Source organism: Pongo abelii, chromosome 21, assembly GCF_028885655.2.
Source record: "Pongo abelii isolate AG06213 chromosome 21, NHGRI_mPonAbe1-v2.0_pri, whole genome shotgun sequence".
In the NCBI taxonomy this organism is placed as follows: Eukaryota; Metazoa; Chordata; class Mammalia; order Primates; family Hominidae; genus Pongo; species Pongo abelii.
This window is the reverse complement of record NC_072006.2, coordinates 20,370,387-20,391,180: the sequence shown is the minus strand read 5'-3', so window position 1 is coordinate 20,391,180 and position 20,794 is coordinate 20,370,387. Positions and strand designations below refer to the sequence as shown.

Sequence of the window (20,794 nt, the reverse complement as noted above, 5' to 3'; positions counted from 1 at the left end):
CAATTTAAATGTGCTGGGCTTATAGGTAGACTTCCCTTTTTAAATTGAGAACAGAGAGCTTTGCTTTCAGTGCTTAATTTTCAGAAATATAAAGAAGCTGGCAAACTGTTTTTCACAGTTTTCAGTAATGGAGTCTTGATTTTGACTTAGCTGTTGATTTTCTGTCTCCAAGTGTCATTTCCTGTGTTTTATCTGGTAATTTGACATGGTGAGGTGTGAAATAGAGTCTTCTTATTAGGTTTAAATATGTGATATGCTTTTGCTGTAAACATAAAAGGGATTCGTTCTAACGTGAATTACTAACATGCTCTTAATCAGGTGACTCATTGTGTGCCTCTGTTATCCCTTACAGAAACTCCATCAAGATTCAACTATTACGTTTCATAGGACAGAGATCTCAGTTTGAGATTTTTATCATCAGCTTACACTTGCAGAGTGGTCTGTAGTTCTGAAAGTTGTTCACATACGCTGACTCTAAATGATTCCCGAAGACATGGCCTCATTGCACCAATGGGAACTGAGGCTCCGAGGGGTTAGGTTAGTGACTGCCAGAGTCACAGCTAGCACAGCCGAGCCAGCCTCCCGGGGATGTGACTGGAGAAAGCGCGGGTGAAGCTGGGAGCAAGGGTGACAGCGCCTGACTGGGCAGTGGCCCCTGCAGCCTGTGGATCATGGCAGAGCACTTACTCGAACCTTGGCTGCACAGCAGAGTCCTCTGGGGCGCCCAGGGCTCAAGGTAGCCCAGTCTTCTTCCAATTCTGGTGCCCTCCAGCCCTCGGTGGCCTCCCCTCCTCCTGCACCCCCAACACACTCATCTTCAGTGGGGCGTCCTCTCTGGAGGGCTCTGGGCAGCGGTCTGCTGCTCTTCCCCCACTCAGGCAGCAGGGCAAGTCCCTGGGAGGCGTGAACCTCAGGGAGGCACAGCTGTGGCGCTGCTGCTCCTGGTGTGGACAGCTCACCTGTTCTGGGGCTTTGGCCTTCGGGGGCTTATAGCTAGCAGCTCAGGCTGGCCAGGCCCCCAGAGGAAGTAACTTCAACTTGTCAGACCCCTTGGTAAGGGGGATCCCTGGTAAGGCTTGCCTCACCTCCCGACTCTCCCCTAAAAGGGCCAGCGTGGCTGCTGCTGGCTGTTCATTTTGATTCCCAGCTGTGTTCATCACAACAGGCCAAGGCACCCAGTGGCCAACAGGGTCCCCACCCACAGCTCTGCTGATTATTCAGACCCAGAGCTGTACCCCTGCTCTCCTGGGGGCCTCTAGCCACAGGGGATCATCCCTTAGTTTCACAACTCCCTCCATTGACTCAGTCCCCTACACCCGGACCCGGAATCTAGGTGCGCAGCCTCAGAAACAGGAGTTAATTTTAGAAGCAAATGTGATCTATTTAATCTGTTAGGAGGTGCTACCATGCTCCCATTCCAGCTGCCCTGCGGTGACCCAGCGGCACTTCATCCGCTCACTCGTCAGATGCCTGAGAGGGCCTGTGAGGCCGGGTCATGAGGCGGCTGGGAGGGGACAGGGAGCATGCATCCTGGTGTTCGTCACGGCTGTGGTCTTGCTGAAGAGGCGGGGGTCAGTGACAACGGAGAACAGGCACCTCGAAGTGCTGGAGCCAGGGCACGACCCAGACTTCAGAGTAGCAGCTCAGAGTCTGAAACAGAGAAGGGCACACCTGAGAGCTCAGACTTCCCCTGCGGGGAGCCCTCTGCTCGTGGAGGGGTGTTCCTCACGGAGGAGCTCTTCTCCTGCCCCTATTTTTCATTTTGAAAAATTTCAAACCCACAGAAAACTTGAAAGAATGATTTAAGATGTGCTTTTCACCTCTATAATTGCTAAATGTTGCTATGTTCCCGTTCTCTTGCTCTCTCTGCAGAGATATGCTATATATGATATATATCATATGTATGTATATGATATATATGATATATATGTATGTATATGATATATATGATATATATCGTATGTATATGATATATATGATGTATATCGTATGTATATGATATATATGATATATATGTATGTATATGATATATATGATATATATGTATGTATATGATATATATGATATATATGTATGTATATGATATATATATCATATGTATGTATATGATATCTATGATATATATCATATGTATGTATGATATCTATGATATATATCATATGTATGTATATGATATCTATGATATATATCATATGTATGTATATGATATCTATGATATATATCATATGTATGTATATGATATATATATCATATGTATGTATATGATATATATATATCATATGTATGTATATGATATATATGATATCATATGTATGTATATGATATATATGATATATGTATGTATATGATATATATATGATATCATATGTATGTATATGATATATATATGATATCATATGTATGTATATGATATATATGATATATGTATGTATATGATATATATGAGATATATATGTATGTATATGATATATATGAGATATATATGTATGTATATGATATATATATGATATATATCATATGTATGTATATGATATATATGATATATATCGTATGTATATGATATATATGATATATATCATATGTATATGATGTATATGATAAATATATAATTTCTGGATTGTTTGAAAGCTTTTCTTACTCTAACCCTCTCCACCTGCACCCCAGGACGCTCTTCCAGAGCTGTGTCTCCACCTCTGGGACGGGAGGATGTTGTCTGAGGAGCTCCTGGCACAGGCTCTACCTCCTGTTCTCCCGGATCCTCGGTCGTGCGGGAGTCTGGGAGGCCTGGCTTCCTCAGGGGTGAGGTTTGGGGCGCTGCGTTAGAGACGTGGTGACAGGGTGTTTTTCACAGCCCTGGGAGGGAGTGGGCTAGGGAAGAGAGGGCGCATCTGAGAGAAGGGCCTGCTGCTTTACCCGCTTCAAGGTGTGGTTGGTTTGGAAGTCACAGTCGTCCAGACGCGGGTGCTGGTTTTTCTTGCAGGTAGTTCTGCCAATTTCCACCTCTAGCATATATTTCAGGCCTTTCACTATCTGGAGGGAGCAAAGGGACTGGGTTACTGAGCACAGGGAAGGGAGGGCAGGCTCCTCCACTAGGAAGCGGGGCCTCAAGACAGTGGTGCAGGTGCCCACCGAGGAGAAGGGAAGTGGGCCAGCATCTTGGGGCAATGCTTCGGGCTTTCGGCAGAGCCTGCAGACCCCTCCCACTCCCCTCCCTGCCCCGTGCTGGGTTTGTGCCCCTTCCTGAGACAGATGTCTCCTTTCTGCCCAGAGCTCTGCACTCAGGAGGGACGTCACACTAGGTGTCCTGCATGCCCTGCTGGGCCCGCCCTGCAGCCCTCACTCCAGTCCCATGATGGCTGTTTCTTGTGGCCTCTGTGTCAGGCCTGGGGTCTGCGGGCTTCCCCTCCCCATTCCTGGGGTCGGGAGTTTTGAGTTTCTGGACAGCCCTTCTCCACTTGGATATGGCAGCTGCCTTGTTCATTCTCATTCGTGGTCTTAGAGGAGTTGAAGAAAAATTCCTCAGGTTTTAGTCTCAGCTTTAGGGGAATTATGTTGTCCCCAATATCGCCAAGCTAGAGAGGGACAACCTCCAAGTCCCCCCTCAGAGAACCCTGAGGACTCAGACCCAGGGCATCCCGCTGGCCTCCCCGGAGAAGGAGGGAGGGCCTGCATCACCCAAGGAAGATCCCCTGTCCCTGAGGCCAGGCTGCGGAGCGAGGACCCTGGCTACACATCACATTGCCTTCTGTAGCACGCTTCTCATATGAAAACATGCTGCCCTTCACAAGTTTGCAATTGTCAAAAATAATTAGGTTATAAAAATCACCCCGCCCTGTGACCCAGCATAACCATGAACGCTGTGAAGACTGCCTTGGACAGGGCTGCTTCTCTCCCTTACAGGCACCAGCACACGGTGGTGGGTGTCATCCGTAGCCTGCATCCCACATTAGCAAGTGGATGTTCTCAGGACACAGATGAGGGTCCTCTAGGAGGGAGGGTGCTGAGCGGGCGCAGTAGGAATGAGTCAGGGAAAGGGCAGTGGCTTGGGCAGAGCTCTGGGACTCTGGGACGTGAGTGAGCACTCCAGGGGGAAAGTGGCAAGGACACCTCTGGGCTGCAGGGCACGTGAGGGGTGAGGCCGGGTGAGGACCCTGGTCCCAGCAGGGGCAGCTCCTCAGACAGCGGCTTTCTCCCCCGTCAGCCTTGGCGCCCGCCTCAGGAGCCCCAGTAGGGCCCTGGCGCCTGCTTACCCCATGCCTAGTAGGCTCTGGGCCAGGGGCCTGGTAACCGCCCGGGAGCCGTGTGCTTTGTGTAACCTTTGTGCTTGGCCCTGGGGGATGCTGGCCTCAGCTGCTGCTGTCCACTCCCACCCCATATGCATCTGCTTTCTGGTCAGAGCTCTGCACTCAGGAGGGACTTCACATTAGATCCGCCCTGCTCTCCTAGGTGTTGCGTTGTAGCAGCTCAGCTTCCTAGGGGTGTCTGTGACGTGTAACCAGAACCCAGACCGTTACCTGAACTAGGGCCCTTGTGATGCGGGACTCCTTGAACAAGAACATGTCGTTCGTGCAGTTGTTGAACTTTTCAACACTGTATCTGGCTGCTTGGAGGACTCCTGGGTCATTGGTCTTTATTGTTTTAGGAAATCCTGGCTTCACACGTGAGTTAAGGTCCTGGGAACAAGTATCTGAAAGAGACAAAGAACCAGACAAGAACACTGATGTTAGCGGGGCCTTCAGTCCAGGTGTCACGCCTCATGCCTCCGTGATGCTCAGTTCTCTGCTGGAGTGTGTCTCCTGGCCCCACCTACCCCTCACCTGCTCCCCCTCTCAGCTGCCCCTGTCTCCTGTCCCCGCTTACCTGCCCCCACCCTACCCACCCCTCACCTGCCCCCTGTCACCTGCCCCCCTTCACCTGTCCCTCCTCACCTGCCCCCCTTGCCTGTCCACCCACCTGTCCTCCCTCACATGTTCTCTCTTACCTGCCCCCTCACCTGCCCCCTCACCTGCCCCCTCACCTGCCCGCCTCACCTGCCCCCTCACCTGCCCCCCTCACCTGCCCCCTCACCTGCCCCCCTCACCTGCCCCCCTCACCTGCCCCCTCACCTGCCCCCCTCACCTGCCCCCTCACCTGCCCCCCTCACCTGCCCCCTCACCTGCCCCCCTCACCTGCCCCCCTCACCTGCACCCCCATCACCTGCCCCCTCACCTGTACCCTCACCTGCCCCCCTCACCTGCCCCCTCACCTGCCCCCCTCACCTGCCCCCCTCACCTGCCCCCTCACCTGCCCCCCTCACCTGCCCCCCTCACCTGCACCCCCATCACCTGCCCCCTCACCTGCACCCTCACCTGCCCCCCTCACCTGCCCCCTCACCTGCCCCCCTCATCACCTGCCCCCCTCACCTGCCCCCCTCACCTGCTCCCTCACCTGCCCCCCTCATCACCTGCCCCCCTCACCTGCCCCCCTCACCTGCCCCATCACCTGCACCCTCACCTGCACCCCCATCACCTGCCCCCTCACCTGCACCCCCATCACCTGCCCCCTCACCTGCCCCCCTCACCTGCACCCCCATCACCTGCCCCCTCACCTGCACCCTCACCTGCCCCCCTCACCTGCACCCCCATCACCTGCCCCCTCACCTGCACCCCCATCACCTGCCCCCTCACCTGCTCCCTCACCTGCACCCTCACCTGCTCCCTCACCTGCTCCCTCACCTGCTCCCCTCACCTGCACCCTCACCTGCTCCCTCACCTGCCCCATCACCTGCTCCCTCACCTGCCCCCTCACCTGTCCCCCCCGACACCCCTGCAGTGCATTTATTGCTCCATTTTCAGAGCGGAGGACCAAGTGCCAGGGGGTGCAATGAACCTGTCCCCCACTTTCAGAACCCAGGGTTATTTCCAATGTAAGTGTTAAAAGCGGAACATGTCCCACAGGTGAGATCCTCAGTACGGGATGTAGCCTTAGGATGTAGGGAAAGTCAACCCCAGCCTGGCCCTCTGGGCGGTGGATGGAGGTAGTGCCTCCTACCGGAAGGAGATGGCGCCGTCCTTGTCTCAAGGCTTTCTGCCCGCCTGGCTCTCAGGCTCAGGCCCAGCACCCAGGAGGGCACCCCTCCTGGCAGCCTGCAGCACGTGGTACCCCTGCACTGCCTCCTGACTTTCCGGGGACAGTCTTTTCACTCCTATGAGTGATAGTGCACTGTGTCCACAAGCTTCGTTGGGGTCGGGGAGGCCTGCCTTTCCTGTACCAAGGAGGGCTATATTTGGATAAAAGATGGGGAAGCAGCATCGGGGGCCTCCCCCACAGTCATGTCCCCTAGTATCTGTGCCTGAGGCTGCAGGACGCGCGTCTTTGTGCCTGCTATGGACTGGATGGAAAGCTGGGCCCCAGGGTGTTGGGGGCAGGGTGATTGGGGAACGCGAGGGGACAGGCTTCATAGCTGGGCACGGCAGGGAGGCCTTGCCAGGACATCAGTGTCAACTCAGAGCGAGGTCCCCAGAGGAGGCCATTCCCACTGCTGCGTGAGGTCTGCAAGAGGCCTTTCCTGGGTCCTGGATGTCTGTGGGTGCAGACCAGACCCCACCAAGGGTAGACAGGATGATGAGGTTTCTGGTCACCACGTGGCACCCCCAGGCTGGGTGGTGCAGCACCGGGAGTGGGCAGAGAAGGCGTGGGACTGGAAGTTCTGTGGCCTTGGGATTGTCACCCCATCCTGGTGAAGAGTCTCCGTTGTGAAGGGAGGCCTCCTGGCAAATGGCTGTCCCGTGGTTAGTTCCGGGCCAGAAGGTGAGCTTCATGACTGGGCTTTGGATGACTGCGCCTGCCTCGTGCTTTAGCAGCCCAGGGAGCCTGGCCTTCCATCCCAAAAAAGCAGCGCAGTGCTGGTGCCCCACCCCATAGAGAATGCTGGCCACATGCTGGTCGTGTGTGCTGGTGGATAGCTGTGTCCTGTGCTGGCATGCCCTGGGACTGTCCTTCACAGTAATTAGTGTCACACACATCCCCCCTGAAACCGCTGCAGCCTTTGCTTAAGAAGACTTTAGGTGGCTCACGCCTGTAATCCCAGCACTTTGGGAGGCCGAGGCAGGCAGATCACGAGGTCAGGAGATCGAGACCATCCTGGCAAACACGGTGAAACCCAGTCTCTACCAAAAATACAAAAAATTATTTTGTATTTTTACAAATACAAAATATACCACTACGTGGTGGCAGGCACCTGTAAGTCCCAGCTACTTGGGGGGCTGAGGCAGGAGAATGGCGTGAACCTGGGAGGCGGAGCTTGCAGTGAGCCGAGATCATGCCACTGCACTCCCACCTGGCGAAAGAGCGAGACTCCATCTCAAAAAAAAAAAAAAAAAAAAAAAAAGAAAAAAAGAAGAAGACTTTAGGCCTCTGAAGATGGAAACCGCTCTGTTCCTGAGCACCAGGGGCTGAGCTTGGCCATCTAGGGGAGGTCCTGGAACCTGCATTTCCCCAGGCTCTCAGGTGACTCTGACACTGGTGCTGGCAGTGAGGGGTCCCTTGGGACCTGCAGTGTTACCATCAGGAAGGAGGGGGCCCCAGTGCCAAAGGCAGCTCCTTCTGGTCCTTGTGCTTGTTGATGACAGGAAGTTGAATGTGGCTTTTAGTTACAACAAAAAACTGTTCTGGAAACCAGCCTGATTTCTGCTCATCACTGTCATCTGAACAGCAGAGAAAGAAAGAGACACGTGTATGGAAGGGGTAGCATGTGTTCAGTGTATTTTTGCTATCAGAGATTAGCGGTTTTTTTTTTTCTTTCTTTCCTCACATTACATTAATATGGCTGTCCATTGTTTTCTTTGTAAAAACTACATTTTATGGCTTTTTCTGACTATAAACTTACCTATTTTTGGTAGGAAATTTGAAAAATACAGAGGAGTATAACAAAAAATAATTATTCTTAATATCTTAAAGCTAACCACTATTAACTTTTTTTTAAATAAAATGTATTTAGTTTTGCTTGAGATTATCAGAATTTTAAAAATGAAGTGAAACTCAGTTTATGCTGAACTTCAGATAAATTTCCCTTCCAAGCTCATGACGTTAGTTCCTAAAAGATTGTGGTAAAGTTACAAAAAGGTTACAAAAAGATTATGAAAAATACGGAAATTGGTATATTTTTATTTAACTACATGTTTCCTAAAATGTAGGCTTCAAGTCAATAAACCTTTCACTGTCTTACAGTTGTCTAAACAGATATTAAAAGCTCAATTTTTAATTTAAAAATGTTTAAAAGTCAAACCTATTTTTAGGATGATTTGTTTAGAGAAATTAACAAGGAAATGTTTGGTGATCATTAAGAATTAACACCCCAAAGAGGCCAGTCATCTTCAGGGAAGAAAACAAGCGGCCCAGCAGGTGGTGAGTGAATGTAGCTCTTTGAGAGCCTCCGCTGGAGTCAAGGAACTGTGAGGAGGACCCCCCAAGGGAGGGGGCTCTGGGTTTGCTCCGTGCAGCTGAAGGCGGGGAGCAGGAGAATGGGTGCTCTCCTCCTCTGCCTGCTCTGTCTGGAGGGCCCCGTGATGCTGTTTCTTCTCATACATGCCCATTCTGCAGGCGAGAAGACCAAGAGCTTGGAGTGCAGGGTGGGGGCTAAACCCAGGTGTGACTAATTCAAAACACCACTCTCACTTTTTCCTCATTCAAGAAGGACTGTTTGGCAGGTGCTAAGGGAGATGCAGGGTGGACTCTGAGACAGGCCCCACCCACAGTGGTGGGGAGGCAGAGCCGGCCTGGGGCACAGGACAGGACGCCAACCTGAGGGTAAAATGGGTGAGCAGAGGGGCATGGGACGGGGGAGCAGCTGGAAGGTGGCTGAACTGACCTAGGGAAGGAGGGAGCTACGTGCTGGGAAGAGTTAAGGAGACCCCGCTGGAGGCTGCTGCTGGGTGCAGAGGGTGATGGTGGTGATGGCCAGGATGACGTCAATGGAAAGAACCCATGGACCATCAGGCTTGCGAGAAGAAACAAAAGGTACATAAAATTCGTCTGTATAGAAAGAATGCCTGGGGCATCCAGGCCTGCTCGAGGGGAGTGGGGTACCTGCCATGTGCGAGGCTCGCGCCGGGAGCCTGCCGGGGCCGCCTGACCCCAGCCCACCGCTGCTTCTAATGCGGGGTGGGAGGGGAGGTGGGCCATGCCTGAGACAGGTAGGGAGCTTCCAGACGTAGAAGCTGGAGATGGGGCAGGGGTGGGCAGGGCCTGATGATACCGGGTGCTGAGCAGGCCCCAGGACACATGGTCACAGGAAGGCGAATGAAACTGTCCCTGCAGGTTGGCAAGAATTGCATGCCAGGTTCTGGACAGAAAGATACTCATAATTAAGCTTGAATCAGGCTGCTGTCTGGCCCAAGATGTTTTTCAGATCCCAATTCCAGCAACCAGTTTGGAAACCCCCCACTGGGAACAGGATCATCACGAAAATACAGCTTGTTCCTCTCCCTGTGCTGTGACATCACGCTGCCCCTTCCAGCTATCGAGCTCCACACTTCGGCCACTCCAGAACCCTTAAAAACCCGGGCCCCAGCCTCCTCGGGGAGATGGATTTCGGTTTCCTCCATCTCCTTGTCCCGTGACCCTGCGATCACCCTGCTTTTCTGCTGCAGCCCCGTGTTTCTGAGCATTGACTGGCTGTGTGCATGGGGCACAGACCTATTGGGGCGCCCGAGGACCAGTGTGCACTGGGGTGCAGATGTGAAGCTGCTGGGCCGGGGGAGTTGCCAGGGCTTCTGCCCAAGGCAGTAGGGAGCTGCAGCTTCTGACAGCTGCTGGGCATGCCCTGGGCAGGGTACGTTCCTGTCCTCACAGCATTGGGCCGGTGGTAGAGCTGGCACTAAGCCGATCTGAGAAGAGAGAAAACATGGGCAGGGATTGCTGTGGTGGCACCAGGCAGACCCTTCCCACCTGCCTTTAATAGGAAAATGGGTGGGCACAGCAGGGGCTGGCATTGCCCACCGCCTCCCTCTTTCAGGAGTGTTCTAGGTGTGGCCAGGAGGTTGGGAAGCCCCTGCCTGTGAAACCATCCCTGAGATGGGGACCTGGGTGCCGAGAGCTGGATGCAGACGGTCCCTGCTGGTGTCCCTCCCTGTGTCACCTGAGGGGGTGCCCTTTCCATGGGCCAGTACTGAGCTGGGTGGGGAGACCCTTTGAGAGGGGCCCCATCGGCCCCCATCACCCAGAGCATAAGGTCTGCATGGCTGTGCCTGAGCATTGGGGTGTTGAGCGGGTGCAGGTCCAGCTTAGAGGTGCTGGTGTTCACTCCGCCCACCTGGAGACGCTTCACCCCAAGCCCTCTCATGTGACACCATCAAACTTCAGAGAGCCTGGGTCCTTCAGAGAACTGGGCCACACCCGCCCGCTGTGCTCTTGGGTCTCTGCCTGATGGCTAATGACGGAGCCTATCTTTTGAGGGCACACACATGCCCCTGGCACAGACAGGACACTGAGCTCTCCCAGGATCAGTCCCGACCTTAACCCACTGGGACACACCCGGAGTTTGAATTCCAGCTCTGCCTTTCATTGGCTGTATGATCTCAGGCAAGCTGCCTAACCTCTCTGAGCCCTCCGTGTCCTCACCTGTAAAATGAGGATGCTGACGACAGTGAGAATATGTGAGGCAACATACACGAAGCACTTGTCAATAAATGATGTGCAATACTGTAATGATTATCAATATATCAAAATGCACATGGCCACAGCAGGGGTCTCAGGGCAAATGAATGCCCCCATTGGGAAAAACAAATCTTGTCACGTACAGGGTGGCTCAGCCTGTGGCAGTTCCCAGTGCTCCCCAGGAGGCAGGAGGTCCCCGGGCTGCAAGTGGTCTCTCTGCTACTGGGAAGTAAGGACTGACATCACCTTGCAGAGGGAAGGTGAAGTGGCTCCCTGACCCCAGGGCCTCTGTCCAGGCAGCTGGGCCGTTGCAGCTAGAGTGGAGGGGGCAGAGGATGACATGGCACCTGGCAGAGCTTCCCAGAAGAGATGCCCATCAGATTGAGAAAGAAACAGCCCTTTTCAAAAGGGTGGCGGAAGCCAGTGTGGCAATTTCCTAGGTTCTGAAAGCCTCAGGGAGGAGAGGTGCCCTGAGGGACTCAGCGCTGCGGTCTGTGCAGTTCAGTGCGTGGGTGTGGAAAGAGGCCAGATGATCAGATGGCACCACCCTTGGGGTCCCTGTTGCTTCCCCGCCCCCTAGCCCCCTCAGTCATGAGGAAGGCTCTGTAATTTATTCTCAGAGGAGGCAGTGGAGGGGCTGTAGGAGTTGTGGGGTGGGGGCAGGACGCATGCTTGTGTCTGGGGCCCAGGTTCCCATCTCTTTTTTGCTGCTAGACTGGGGGCCTCCCAGCACCCTCCCTGTACAACCAAAGACTGAAGGCCCTTGCTGGAAGCACCAGAAATGATCACAGCGCCTGGGCAGGGTGCTGGGGGCTGTCACCAGCACAGCAGCCGAAGGGCCTGCACTAGACAGAGCAGGGGTCTGAGGCTGGCGGAGAGCACCCCACGCCCCGTGTGCCTCCATGCCTGTGCCTTCCCTGAGCCACCTCTGTTCAGCCTCCCCAGGGCCGGAGATGGGGTGCAGTTATCTTCCCGTTTCATGGATAGTAGGACTGAGGCTTAGGGCCCGCTCTGTGTGTGTGGACGTGGGCTCTGGAGCTTCTGTCTGGGGTTTGGTGGCCGACAGCAGGTCTGCTGGGAATGGAGGGAAAGGCTTGGTGCAGCATTACATACCAGCGAGGGGCCGGGAACACCGCCCAGGAAAGTGACGTTGCCAGCTGCCCAGCACATCGGCTCCCACGCCACCCTGCTATAGTCCCTAGCCTGCTCCGTGAGATGAGCAGAGCTCTGAAACCCCTCAGCAGTCAGTAGGTTTAATTAGATCCCAGGACACGCTAGGACAGCCGGCTCCATGTCCCCTCCAGGAGAGCCTTTTCTGAGGTGTGAGAAGGAGCCACTTCTCTGAGGTGAACTTGCCTCTCTTCCCTGCTTCCTCCTTGGAACTTGGAGACATGAAGGGGCAGGGCACAGGATGGCAGCAGGCAGGTGGCACTGCATCAGGACAGGGCCAGGAGGAGAGGGCCCTGTGAGGCTGGGAAGCAGGTGGAGGGCTACACGCGTGAGCTAAGAAGAAGGCTCCCAAGCTGGGAGGCAGGGCCGGGTATGCTGTCCCCAGCCTTCTGCTGGCCATGGGTCAGCTCCATGTTCGCTGAGCACTACCCAGAGCTGGCGGCAGTGGCATGTTCCCATCAGTGAGAGCAGAAGCTGCCCCCGGCCCCTCCTCCAGCCTGCCCTGTCCCCTTGGCCGCTCAGTCGCAGCATCCGCCCTAGGCCAGGCCTGGGAGCTCGACACAGTGTCCCCCAGCATCACTGAGTCCTCAGTATCCTGACTTACCAGGAGGAAGTGAGAACCCTCCAAGAACCCCTTGGGTGCTCTGGAGCCGTCCTCTTGTCAGTGGTCCTGCTGCACAGCCCCCACCTGGGGCCCTTTGGCCAGGCTCCAGCCCCCTTCTGCCCCTGTCTGCTGAGTGGGGGTCGTATGACTTGAGCGGGTCACCTCAGCCCTCTGGTGCCAGCTTCCTGGTTGGTTAAATGAGGTGGGGGCCTCCCAAGTCCCCATCAGTATCCTGGTCTGATTCCTGTGCCAGGGAGGGCATGGCCCAGTTCCCGCTGGGGGAGGGCAGGTTGTCCCTGGCTGTGTGACTTGGGCAAATCACCTAGCCTGGCTGTGCCTCAGTTTCCCAGTACACAGGCAGTGGCTGTTTCTTCCCTGTCCCCCATCCCCCTGAGTGCTGACCCTCAGGGAGTGGATTTCCGGAAGGGTGAAAGAGTCTGATCGTTAGGGTCCCTGGGGCCAAGTCACAGGGCAACAGCCAGCGGGAAGGAAGGACAAGCCATCAGATAGAAGCGGCTAACCACAGGCATGTGGCTGCTCTGTCGCCTCCGTCCCGCAGAGGGGCTGCGGGAGACCTGCCTTGCTTAGACCTTTCTCAGACCTCTGTGAAGAGCCAGAGAATAGAAGACGCTTCCCTTGCCCCAGCCTTCTGGGGCAGCCCCCAAACCCTTCATCCCTGTAGCCTGCTACCCCCAAAGGTAGCTGCAGCCGGATGGAGCCCCTTGCCCCTCTCACCACTCCCAGTACTTCTCACCACTGCATGGTCCTGTGGGGGCTCCAAGCCAGGAAAAGTGCCCTGGGGAAGACCCAAGGCACCGGCGGCCAATCTCAGGGAGAGAGCCCCGGGGAGTGGCCAGGGGAGAACGCCACTTACCTGGGGAAGGGCCCCCAGTGGTGCTCAAGACCAGGCAGCAGAAGGCCAGCAGAGTTCCAGCCGCTCGCATGGCTGCCCGGGTGGGGACGGTGCGGGGCAGTGGGGGATGGCTGTGCAGTGCCTTCTCAGGCAGCACGGGGCAGTTGGAGGCAGTGGTTGGTGCCTGTGCCGAGCCTTCCTGGGTAGATGACGCAGGGCAGTTGGGGGCAGTGGTCACTGCCCGTGCCAATCCTTCTCAGGCAGCACGGGGTAGTGCTGGGCAGTGGTTTGTGCCTGTGCTGAGCCTTCTCGGGCAGCACGGAGCAGTGGGCTGTCCCAGCCCAGGGGCAGGTGCTGGGGCCACAGCATGGAACCCCACCCTGCAAACCACTGTGGGACAGGGGCAGGGGCGGGGCTAGGGGGCTGCCTGCGTGGTGCTGGGGAGGGGAGTGTTTTGCTGCTGAATCATTTTGGCCAGAAGCTCTTCACCTTCAGATCTATCAGCCACAAAGCAACCGCTTCCTTTATAAAAGTTTCCGAGCAGCCATCATTTGCTGGGGGAGGAGGAAGAGACATGAGACCCATGAGCAAATCCTGGTGCAATGTTCTACCCCTGAGCCACACACGAAAGAGATGTTGCGTGAAAAACATTAGCAGGAACTTTCAAAAGCAAAATCACTTGATTTTCTTTTTTCTTTTAATTACTTAAGTTCTGGGATACATGTGCAGAACATGCAGGTTTGTTACATAGGTATACACGTGCCATGGTGGTTTGCTGCACCCATCAACCCATCATCTACATTAGGTATTTCTCCAAATGCTATCCCTCCCCTGGCCCCCGATTCCCAGATAGTCCTTGGTGTGTGATGTTCCCCTCCCTGTGTCCATGTGTTCTCATTGTTCAACTCCCACCTATGAATAAGAACATGTGGTGTTTGGTTTTCTGTTCTTGTGTTAGTTTGCTGAGAATGATGGTTTCCAGCTTCATCCATGTCCCTGCAAAGGACATGAACCCATCTTTTTTATGGCTGCATAGTATTCCATGGTGTATATGTGCCACATTTTCTTTATCCAGTCTACCATTGATGGGCATTTGGGTTGGTTGCAAGTCTTTGCTATTGTGACTAGTGCTGCAATAAACATACGTGTGCATGTGTCTTTATAGTAGAATGATTTATAATCTTTTGAGTATATACCCAGTAATGAAATTGCTGGGTCAAATGGTATTTCTGGTTCTAGATCCTTGAGGAATCGCCACACTGTCTTCCACAATGGTTGAACTAATTTACACTCCCACCAACCGTGTAAAAGCGTTCCTATTTCTCCACATCCTCTCCAGCATCTGTTGCTTCCTGACTTTTTAACGATCACCATTCTAACTGGCATGAGATGGTACCTCATTGTGGTTTTGATTTGCATTTCTCTAATGACCAGTGATGATGAGCGTTTTTTCATGTTTCTTGGCTGCATAAATGTCTTCTTTTTAGTGTCTCTTCATATCCTTCACCCAATTTTTGATGGGTTTTTTTTTCTTGTCAATTGTTTAAGTTCCTTGTAGATTCTCGACATTAGCTCTTTGTCAAATGGATATATTGCAAAAATTTTCTCCCATTCTGTAGGTTGCCTGTTCACTCTGATGACAGTTTCTTTTGCTGTGTGGAAGTTCATTAGTTTAATTAGGTCCCATTTATCAATTTTGGCTTTTGTTGCTATTCCTTTTGGTGTTTTAGACATGAAGTCTTTGCACATGCCTATGTGCTGAATGGTACTGCCTAGGTTTTCTTCTAGGGTTTTTATGGTTTTTAGGTCTTAAGTCCTTAATCCATGTTGAGTTAATTTTTATATAAGGTGTAAGGAAGGGGTCCAGTTTCAGTTTTCTGCAAATGGCTAGCCAGTTTTCCCAACACCATTTATTAAATAGGGAATCCTTTCCGCATTGGTTGTTTTAGTCAGGTTTGTCAAAGATCAGGTGGTTGTTGATGTGTGGTGTTATTTCTGGGCCTCTGTTCTGTTCCATTGGTTTATATATCTGTTTTGGTACCAGTACCATGCTGTTTTGGTACCAGTACCATGCTGTTTTGGTTACTGTAGGCTTGTAGTATAGTTTAAAGTCAGATAGCATGATGCCTCCAGCTTTGTTCTTTTTGCTTAGGATTGTCTTGGCTATGCAGGCTCTTTTTTGATGCCATATGAACTTTAAAGTAGTTTTTTCCAATTCTGTGAAGAAAGTCAATGATAGCTTGATGGGGGATAGTACTGAATCTATAAATTACTTTGGGCAGTGTGGCCATTTTCACAATATTGATTCTTCCTATCTGTGAGCATGGAATGTTTTTCCATTTATTTGTATCTTCTCTTATTTCCTTGAACAGTGGTTTGTAGTTCTCCTTGAAGAGGTCCTTCACATCCCTTGTAAGTTGTATTCTTAGGTATTTTATTCTCTTTGTAGCAATTGTGAATGGGAGTTCACTCATAATTTCACTCTCTGTTTGTCTATTATTGGTGTATAGGAATGTTTGTGATTTTTGCACATTGATGTTGTATCCTGAGACTTTGCTGAATTTGCTTATCAGCTTATGTAGATTTTGGGCTGAGACGATGGGGTTTTCTAAATATACAATCATGTCATCTGCAAACAGAGACAATTTGACTCCCTCTTTTCCTATTTGAATACCCTTTATTTCTTTCTCTTGCCTGCTTGCCCTGGCCAGAACTTCCAATACTATTTGAATAGGAGTGGTGAGAGAGGGCATCCTTGTCTTGTGCTGGTTTTCAAAGGGAATGCTTCCAGTTTTTGCCCATTCAGTATGATATTGGCTGTGGGTTTGTCATAAATAGCTCTTGTTATTTTAAGATACAGTCCATCAAAACCTAGTTTATTCAGAGTTTTTAGCATGAAGGGGTGTTGAATTTTGTTGAAGGCCGTTTCTTCATCTATTGAGATAATCATGTGGTTTTTGTCATTGGTTCTGATTATATGCTGGATTACGTTTATTGATTTGCATATGTTGAACCAGCCTTGCAATCCAGGTATGAAGCCGACTTGATCATGGTGGATAAGCTTTTCAATGTGCTGCTCGATTCAGTTTGCCATATTTTATTGAGGATTTTCACATTGATGGGACATTAGGGATATTGGCCTGAAATTTTCTTTTTTGTTGTGTCTCTGCCAGGTTTTGGCATCAGGATGATGCTGGCCTCATAAAATGAGTTAGGGAGGATTCCCTCTTTTTCTCTTGTTTGGAATAGTTTCAGAAGGAACGGTACCAGCGCTTCTTTGTACCTCTGGTAGAATTCGGCTGTGAATCCATCTGGTCCTAGATTTTTTTTGGTTGGTAGGCTATTAATTACTGCCTCAATTTCAGAACTTGTTATTGGTCTATTCAGGGATTCAACTTCTTCCTGGTTTAGACTTGGGAGGCTGTGTGTGTCCAGGAATTTATCAATTTCTTCTAGATTTTCTAGTTTCTTTGTGTAGAGGCATTTATAGTATTCTCTGATGGTAGTTTGTATTTCTATGGGATCAGTGGTGATATCCCCTTTATCATTTTTTATTGCATCTATGTGATTCTTCTCTCTTTTCTTCTTTATTAGTCTTGCTAGTGGTCTATCTATTTTGTTAATCTCCTCTAAAAACCAGCTCCTGGGTTCATTTATTCTTTGAAGGGGTTTTCATGTCTCTATCACTTTCAGTTCTGCTCTGATCTTAGTTATTTCTTGTCTTCTGCTAGCTTTTGAATTTGTTTGCTCATGCTCCCCTAGTTCTTTTACTTGTAATGTTAGGGTGTCGATTTTAGATCTTTCCTGCTTTCTCTTGCGGGCATTTAGTGCTATAAATTTCCCTCTACACACTGCTTTAAATGTGTCCCAGAGATTCTGGTACATTGTGTCTTTGTTCTGATTGGTTTCAAAGAACATCTTTATTTCTGCCTTAATTTCATTATGTACCCAGTAGTCATTCAGGAGCAGGTTGTTCAGTTTCCATGTAGTTGTTCAGGTTTGAGTGAGTTTCTTAATCCTGAGTTCTAATTTGATTGCACTGTGGTCTGAGAGACTGTTTGTTATGATTTCCATTCTTTTGCATTTGCTGAGGAGTGTTTTACTTCCACGTATGTGGTCAATTTTAGAATAAGTGCAATGAGGTGCTGAGAAGAATGTATATTCTGTTGATTTGGGGTGGAGAGTTCTGTAGATGTCTATTAGGTCCGCATGGTCCAGAGCTTAGTTTAAGTCCTGAATATCCTTGTTAATTTTCTGTCTCATTGTTCTAATATTGACAGGGTGTTAAAATCTCCCATTATTATTGTGTGAGAGTGTAGGTCTCTTTGTAGGTCTCTAAGAACTTGCTTTATGAATGTAGGTGCTTCTGTATTGGGTGCATGTATATTTAGGATAGTTAGCTCTTCTTGTTGAATTAATACCTTTACCATTATGTAATACCCTTCTTTGTCATTTTTGATCTTTGTTGGGTTAAAGTCTGTTTTATCAGAGACTAGGATTGCAACCCTTGCTTTGTTTTTGGTTTCCATTTGCTTGGTAAATATTCCTCCATGTATTTATTTTGAGCCTATTTGTGTCTTCACATGTGAGATGGGTCTCCTGAACACAGCACACCAGTGAGTCTTGACTCTTTATTCAATTTGCCAGTCTGTGTCTTTTAATTGGGGCATTTAGCCCATTTACATTTATGGTTAATATTGTTATTATGATTTTGATCCTGTCATTATGATGCTAGCTGGTTATTTTGCCCATGAGTTGATGTAGTTTCTTCATAGTGTCAATGGTCTTTACAATTTGGTATGTTTTTGCAGTGGCTGGTACCAGTTGTTCCTTTCCATGTTTAGTGCTTCCTTCAGGAGCTCTTGTAAGGCAGGCCTGGTGGTGACAAAATCTCCCAGCATTTGCTTGTCTGTAAAGGATTTTATTTCTCCTTCACTTATGAAGCTTAGTTTGGCTGGATATGCAATTCTGGGTTGAAAATTCTGTTCTTTAAGAATGTTGAATATTGGCCCCCACTGTCTTCTGGCTTGTAGGGTTTCTGCAGAGAGATCTGCTGTTAGTCTGATGGGTTTCCCTTTGTGGGTAACCCGACCTTTCTCTCTGGCTGCCCTTAACATTTTCCAACTTCATTTCAAGCTTGGTGAATCTGATGGTTATGTGTCTTGGGGCTGCTGTTCTCAAGGAGTATCTTTGTGGTGTTGTCTATATTTCCTGAATTTGAATGTTGGCCTGTCTTGCTAGGTTGGGGCAGTTATCCTGGATAATATCCTGAAGAGTGTTTTCCAACTTGGTTCCATTCTCCCCATCGCTTTCAGGTACACCAATCAAAACTAGATTTGGTCTTTTCACATAGTCCCATATTTCTTGGAGGCTTTGTTTATTCCTTTTCATTCTTTTTGCTCTCATCTTGTCTTCTCACTTTATTTCATTAAGTTGATCTTCAATTTCTGATATCCTTTCTTCCACTTGATTGATTTGGCTATTGATACTTGTGTATGCTTCACAAAGTTCTCATGCTGTGTTTTTCAGCAACATCAGGTCAAAAAAAAAAAGTTAGACGAATTGCTAACTAGAATAACCAGTTTTGAGAAATCACTTGATTTTCTTCTCCAAACTATACACCCCTCCTGCCCAAACTTCTGGTGTTCCAAGTGGCCCCAGGCAGGAGGCTCTCTGTCCCTATGGGGTGAGTGGGCATCTGGCTGTGGCAACTCCATGGGAAGGTAGGTCCTGACTGCAGCTTCCAAGGATGAACATCTCAGCACGTGTCCTCCCCCTGCCTTTGGTGATTGCTGCACCTGGAAAACAGATAAGCAGGGTTGGCTGATGAAGCAATTGATCACTTTCAATCTTTGGCTCAAATTCTATAAAAGAGGGGAAAGAACAGTATGCAGCCCAGGAGGAAAGAACCCAGAGGTTCTGGTTTCCTGGCCTGAGCATTCATTTCCATGCTCAGCCTACGGTTGGGGTGGGGCCCTGGAGCCAGGTGGCCTGCATCAAAACCCTTGTTCTGCCTCCCAACACCTCAGTGACCTTAGCCGAGGAAGAGTCTCTCCCAACCTCAGTTTCCCCTAGAAGCTGTGGTGAGGATTTGCAGAATTCCTCAGTGTAAACGCTCAGGGCTTGGAATAGAGCCAGCAGTTATGGCTTCAGCCTCAGGTGAGTTCCTGTACCCCCTCCCGAACTGGGCAGTGTAGGCAGTGGGAAGGAGAGGTAGACACCTGGGACTTTAGTGTAGGCAGTGGGAAAGAGAGGTAGACACCTGGGCCTTTAGTGTAGGCACTGGGAAGGAGAGGTGTAGACACCTGCGCCCTTAGTGTAGGCAGTGGGAAGGAGAGGTAGACACTTGGGCCTTTAGTGTAGGCAGTGGGAAGGAGAGGTGTAGACACCTGCGCCCTTAGTGTAGGCAGTGGGAAGGAGAGGTAGACACCTGGGCCTTTAGTGTAGGCAGTGGGAAGGAGAGGTGTAGACACCTGGGCCTTTAGTGTAGGCAGTGGGAAGGAGAGGTAGACACCTGGGCCTTTAGTGTAGGCAGTGGGAAGGAGAGGTAGACACCTGGGCCTTTAGTGTAGGCAGTGGGAAGGAGAGGTGTAGACACCTGGGCCTTTAGTGTAGGCAGTGGGAAGGAGAGGGGTAGACACCAGGGCCTTTAGTGTAGGCAGTGGGAAGGAGAGGTGTAGACACCTGGGCCTTTAGTGTAGGCAGTGGGAAGGAGAGGTGTAGACACCTGGGCCTTTAGTGTAGGCAGTGGGAAGGAGAGGTAGACACCTGGGGGTTAGTGTAGGCAGAGGGAAGGAGAGGTGTAGACATCTGGGCCTTTAGTGTAGGCAGTGGGACGGAGAGGTAGACACGTGGGCATTTAGTGTAGGCATTCGGAGGGAGAGGAGTAGACACCTGGGCCTTTAGTGTAGGCAGTGGGAAGGAGATGTGTAGACACCTGGGCCTTTAGTGTAGGCAGTGAGAAGGAGAGGTGTAGACACCAGGGCCTTTAGTGTAGGCAGTGGGAAGGAGACGTAGACAAGTGGGCGGTTAGTGCAGGCAGCGGGAAGCAGAGGTGTAGACACCTGGGCCTTTAGTGTAGGCAGTGGGAAGGAGAGGTGTAGACACCTGGGGGTTAGTGTAGGCAGTGGGAAGGAGAGGTAGACACCTGGGGGTTAGTGTAGTCAGTGGGAAGGAGAGGTAGACACCTGGGGTTTAGTGTTGGCAGTGGGAAGGAGAGGTAGACACCTGGGCCTTTAGTGTAGGCAGTGGGAAGGAGAGGTGTAGACACCTGGGCCTTTAGTGTGGGCAGTGGGAAGGAGAGGTGTAGACACCTGGGCCTTTAGTGTGGGCAGTGGGAAGGAGAGGTGTAGACACCTGGCGGTTAGTGTAGGCAGTGGGAAGGAGAGGTAGACACCTGGAGGTTAGTGTAGGCAGTGGGAAGGAGAGGTAGACACCTGGGGGTTAGTGTAGGCAGTTGGAAGGAGAGGTGTAGACACCTGGGCCTTGAAGGTCATGGTGGGAGGAGCTGCCTGACCAGCCATCAGAGTCAG

The 20,794-nt window shown here is 51.0% G+C and overlaps 1 protein-coding gene across 1 annotated transcript; it reads right to left on the bottom strand.

Annotated features, from left to right (window-relative positions):
- Nucleotides 1-1,360: 1,360 nt before the first annotated feature.
- Nucleotides 1,361-13,646, bottom strand: CST7 (cystatin F). Its single transcript, XM_002830038.5, has 4 exons — nucleotides 13,284-13,646; nucleotides 4,515-4,687; nucleotides 2,914-3,030; nucleotides 1,361-1,650 (listed from the first exon to the last, which is right to left on the bottom strand). Exons 1-4 carry the CDS (start codon nucleotides 13,351-13,353, stop codon nucleotides 1,573-1,575), a joined length of 438 nt encoding a protein of 145 aa, XP_002830084.1. The 5' UTR covers nucleotides 13,354-13,646; the 3' UTR covers nucleotides 1,361-1,572.
- Between the last annotated feature and the right edge of the window lie 7,148 nt (nucleotides 13,647-20,794).

Coding starts and splice junctions, on each gene's coding strand:
- CST7 (XM_002830038.5), bottom strand. CDS start 13,353: ATGCGAGCGGCTGGAACTCTGCTGGCCTTCTGCTGCCTGGTCTTGAGC. Junction 3,031..4,514: donor TCACAAGGGCCCTAGTTCAG/GTAACGGTCTGG, acceptor TGCTCCCTCCAG/ATAGTGAAAGGCCTGAAATA. Junction 1,651..2,913: donor CCAACCACACCTTGAAGCGG/GTAAAGCAGCAG, acceptor TCTCTGTTTCAG/ACTCTGAGCTGCTACTCTGA.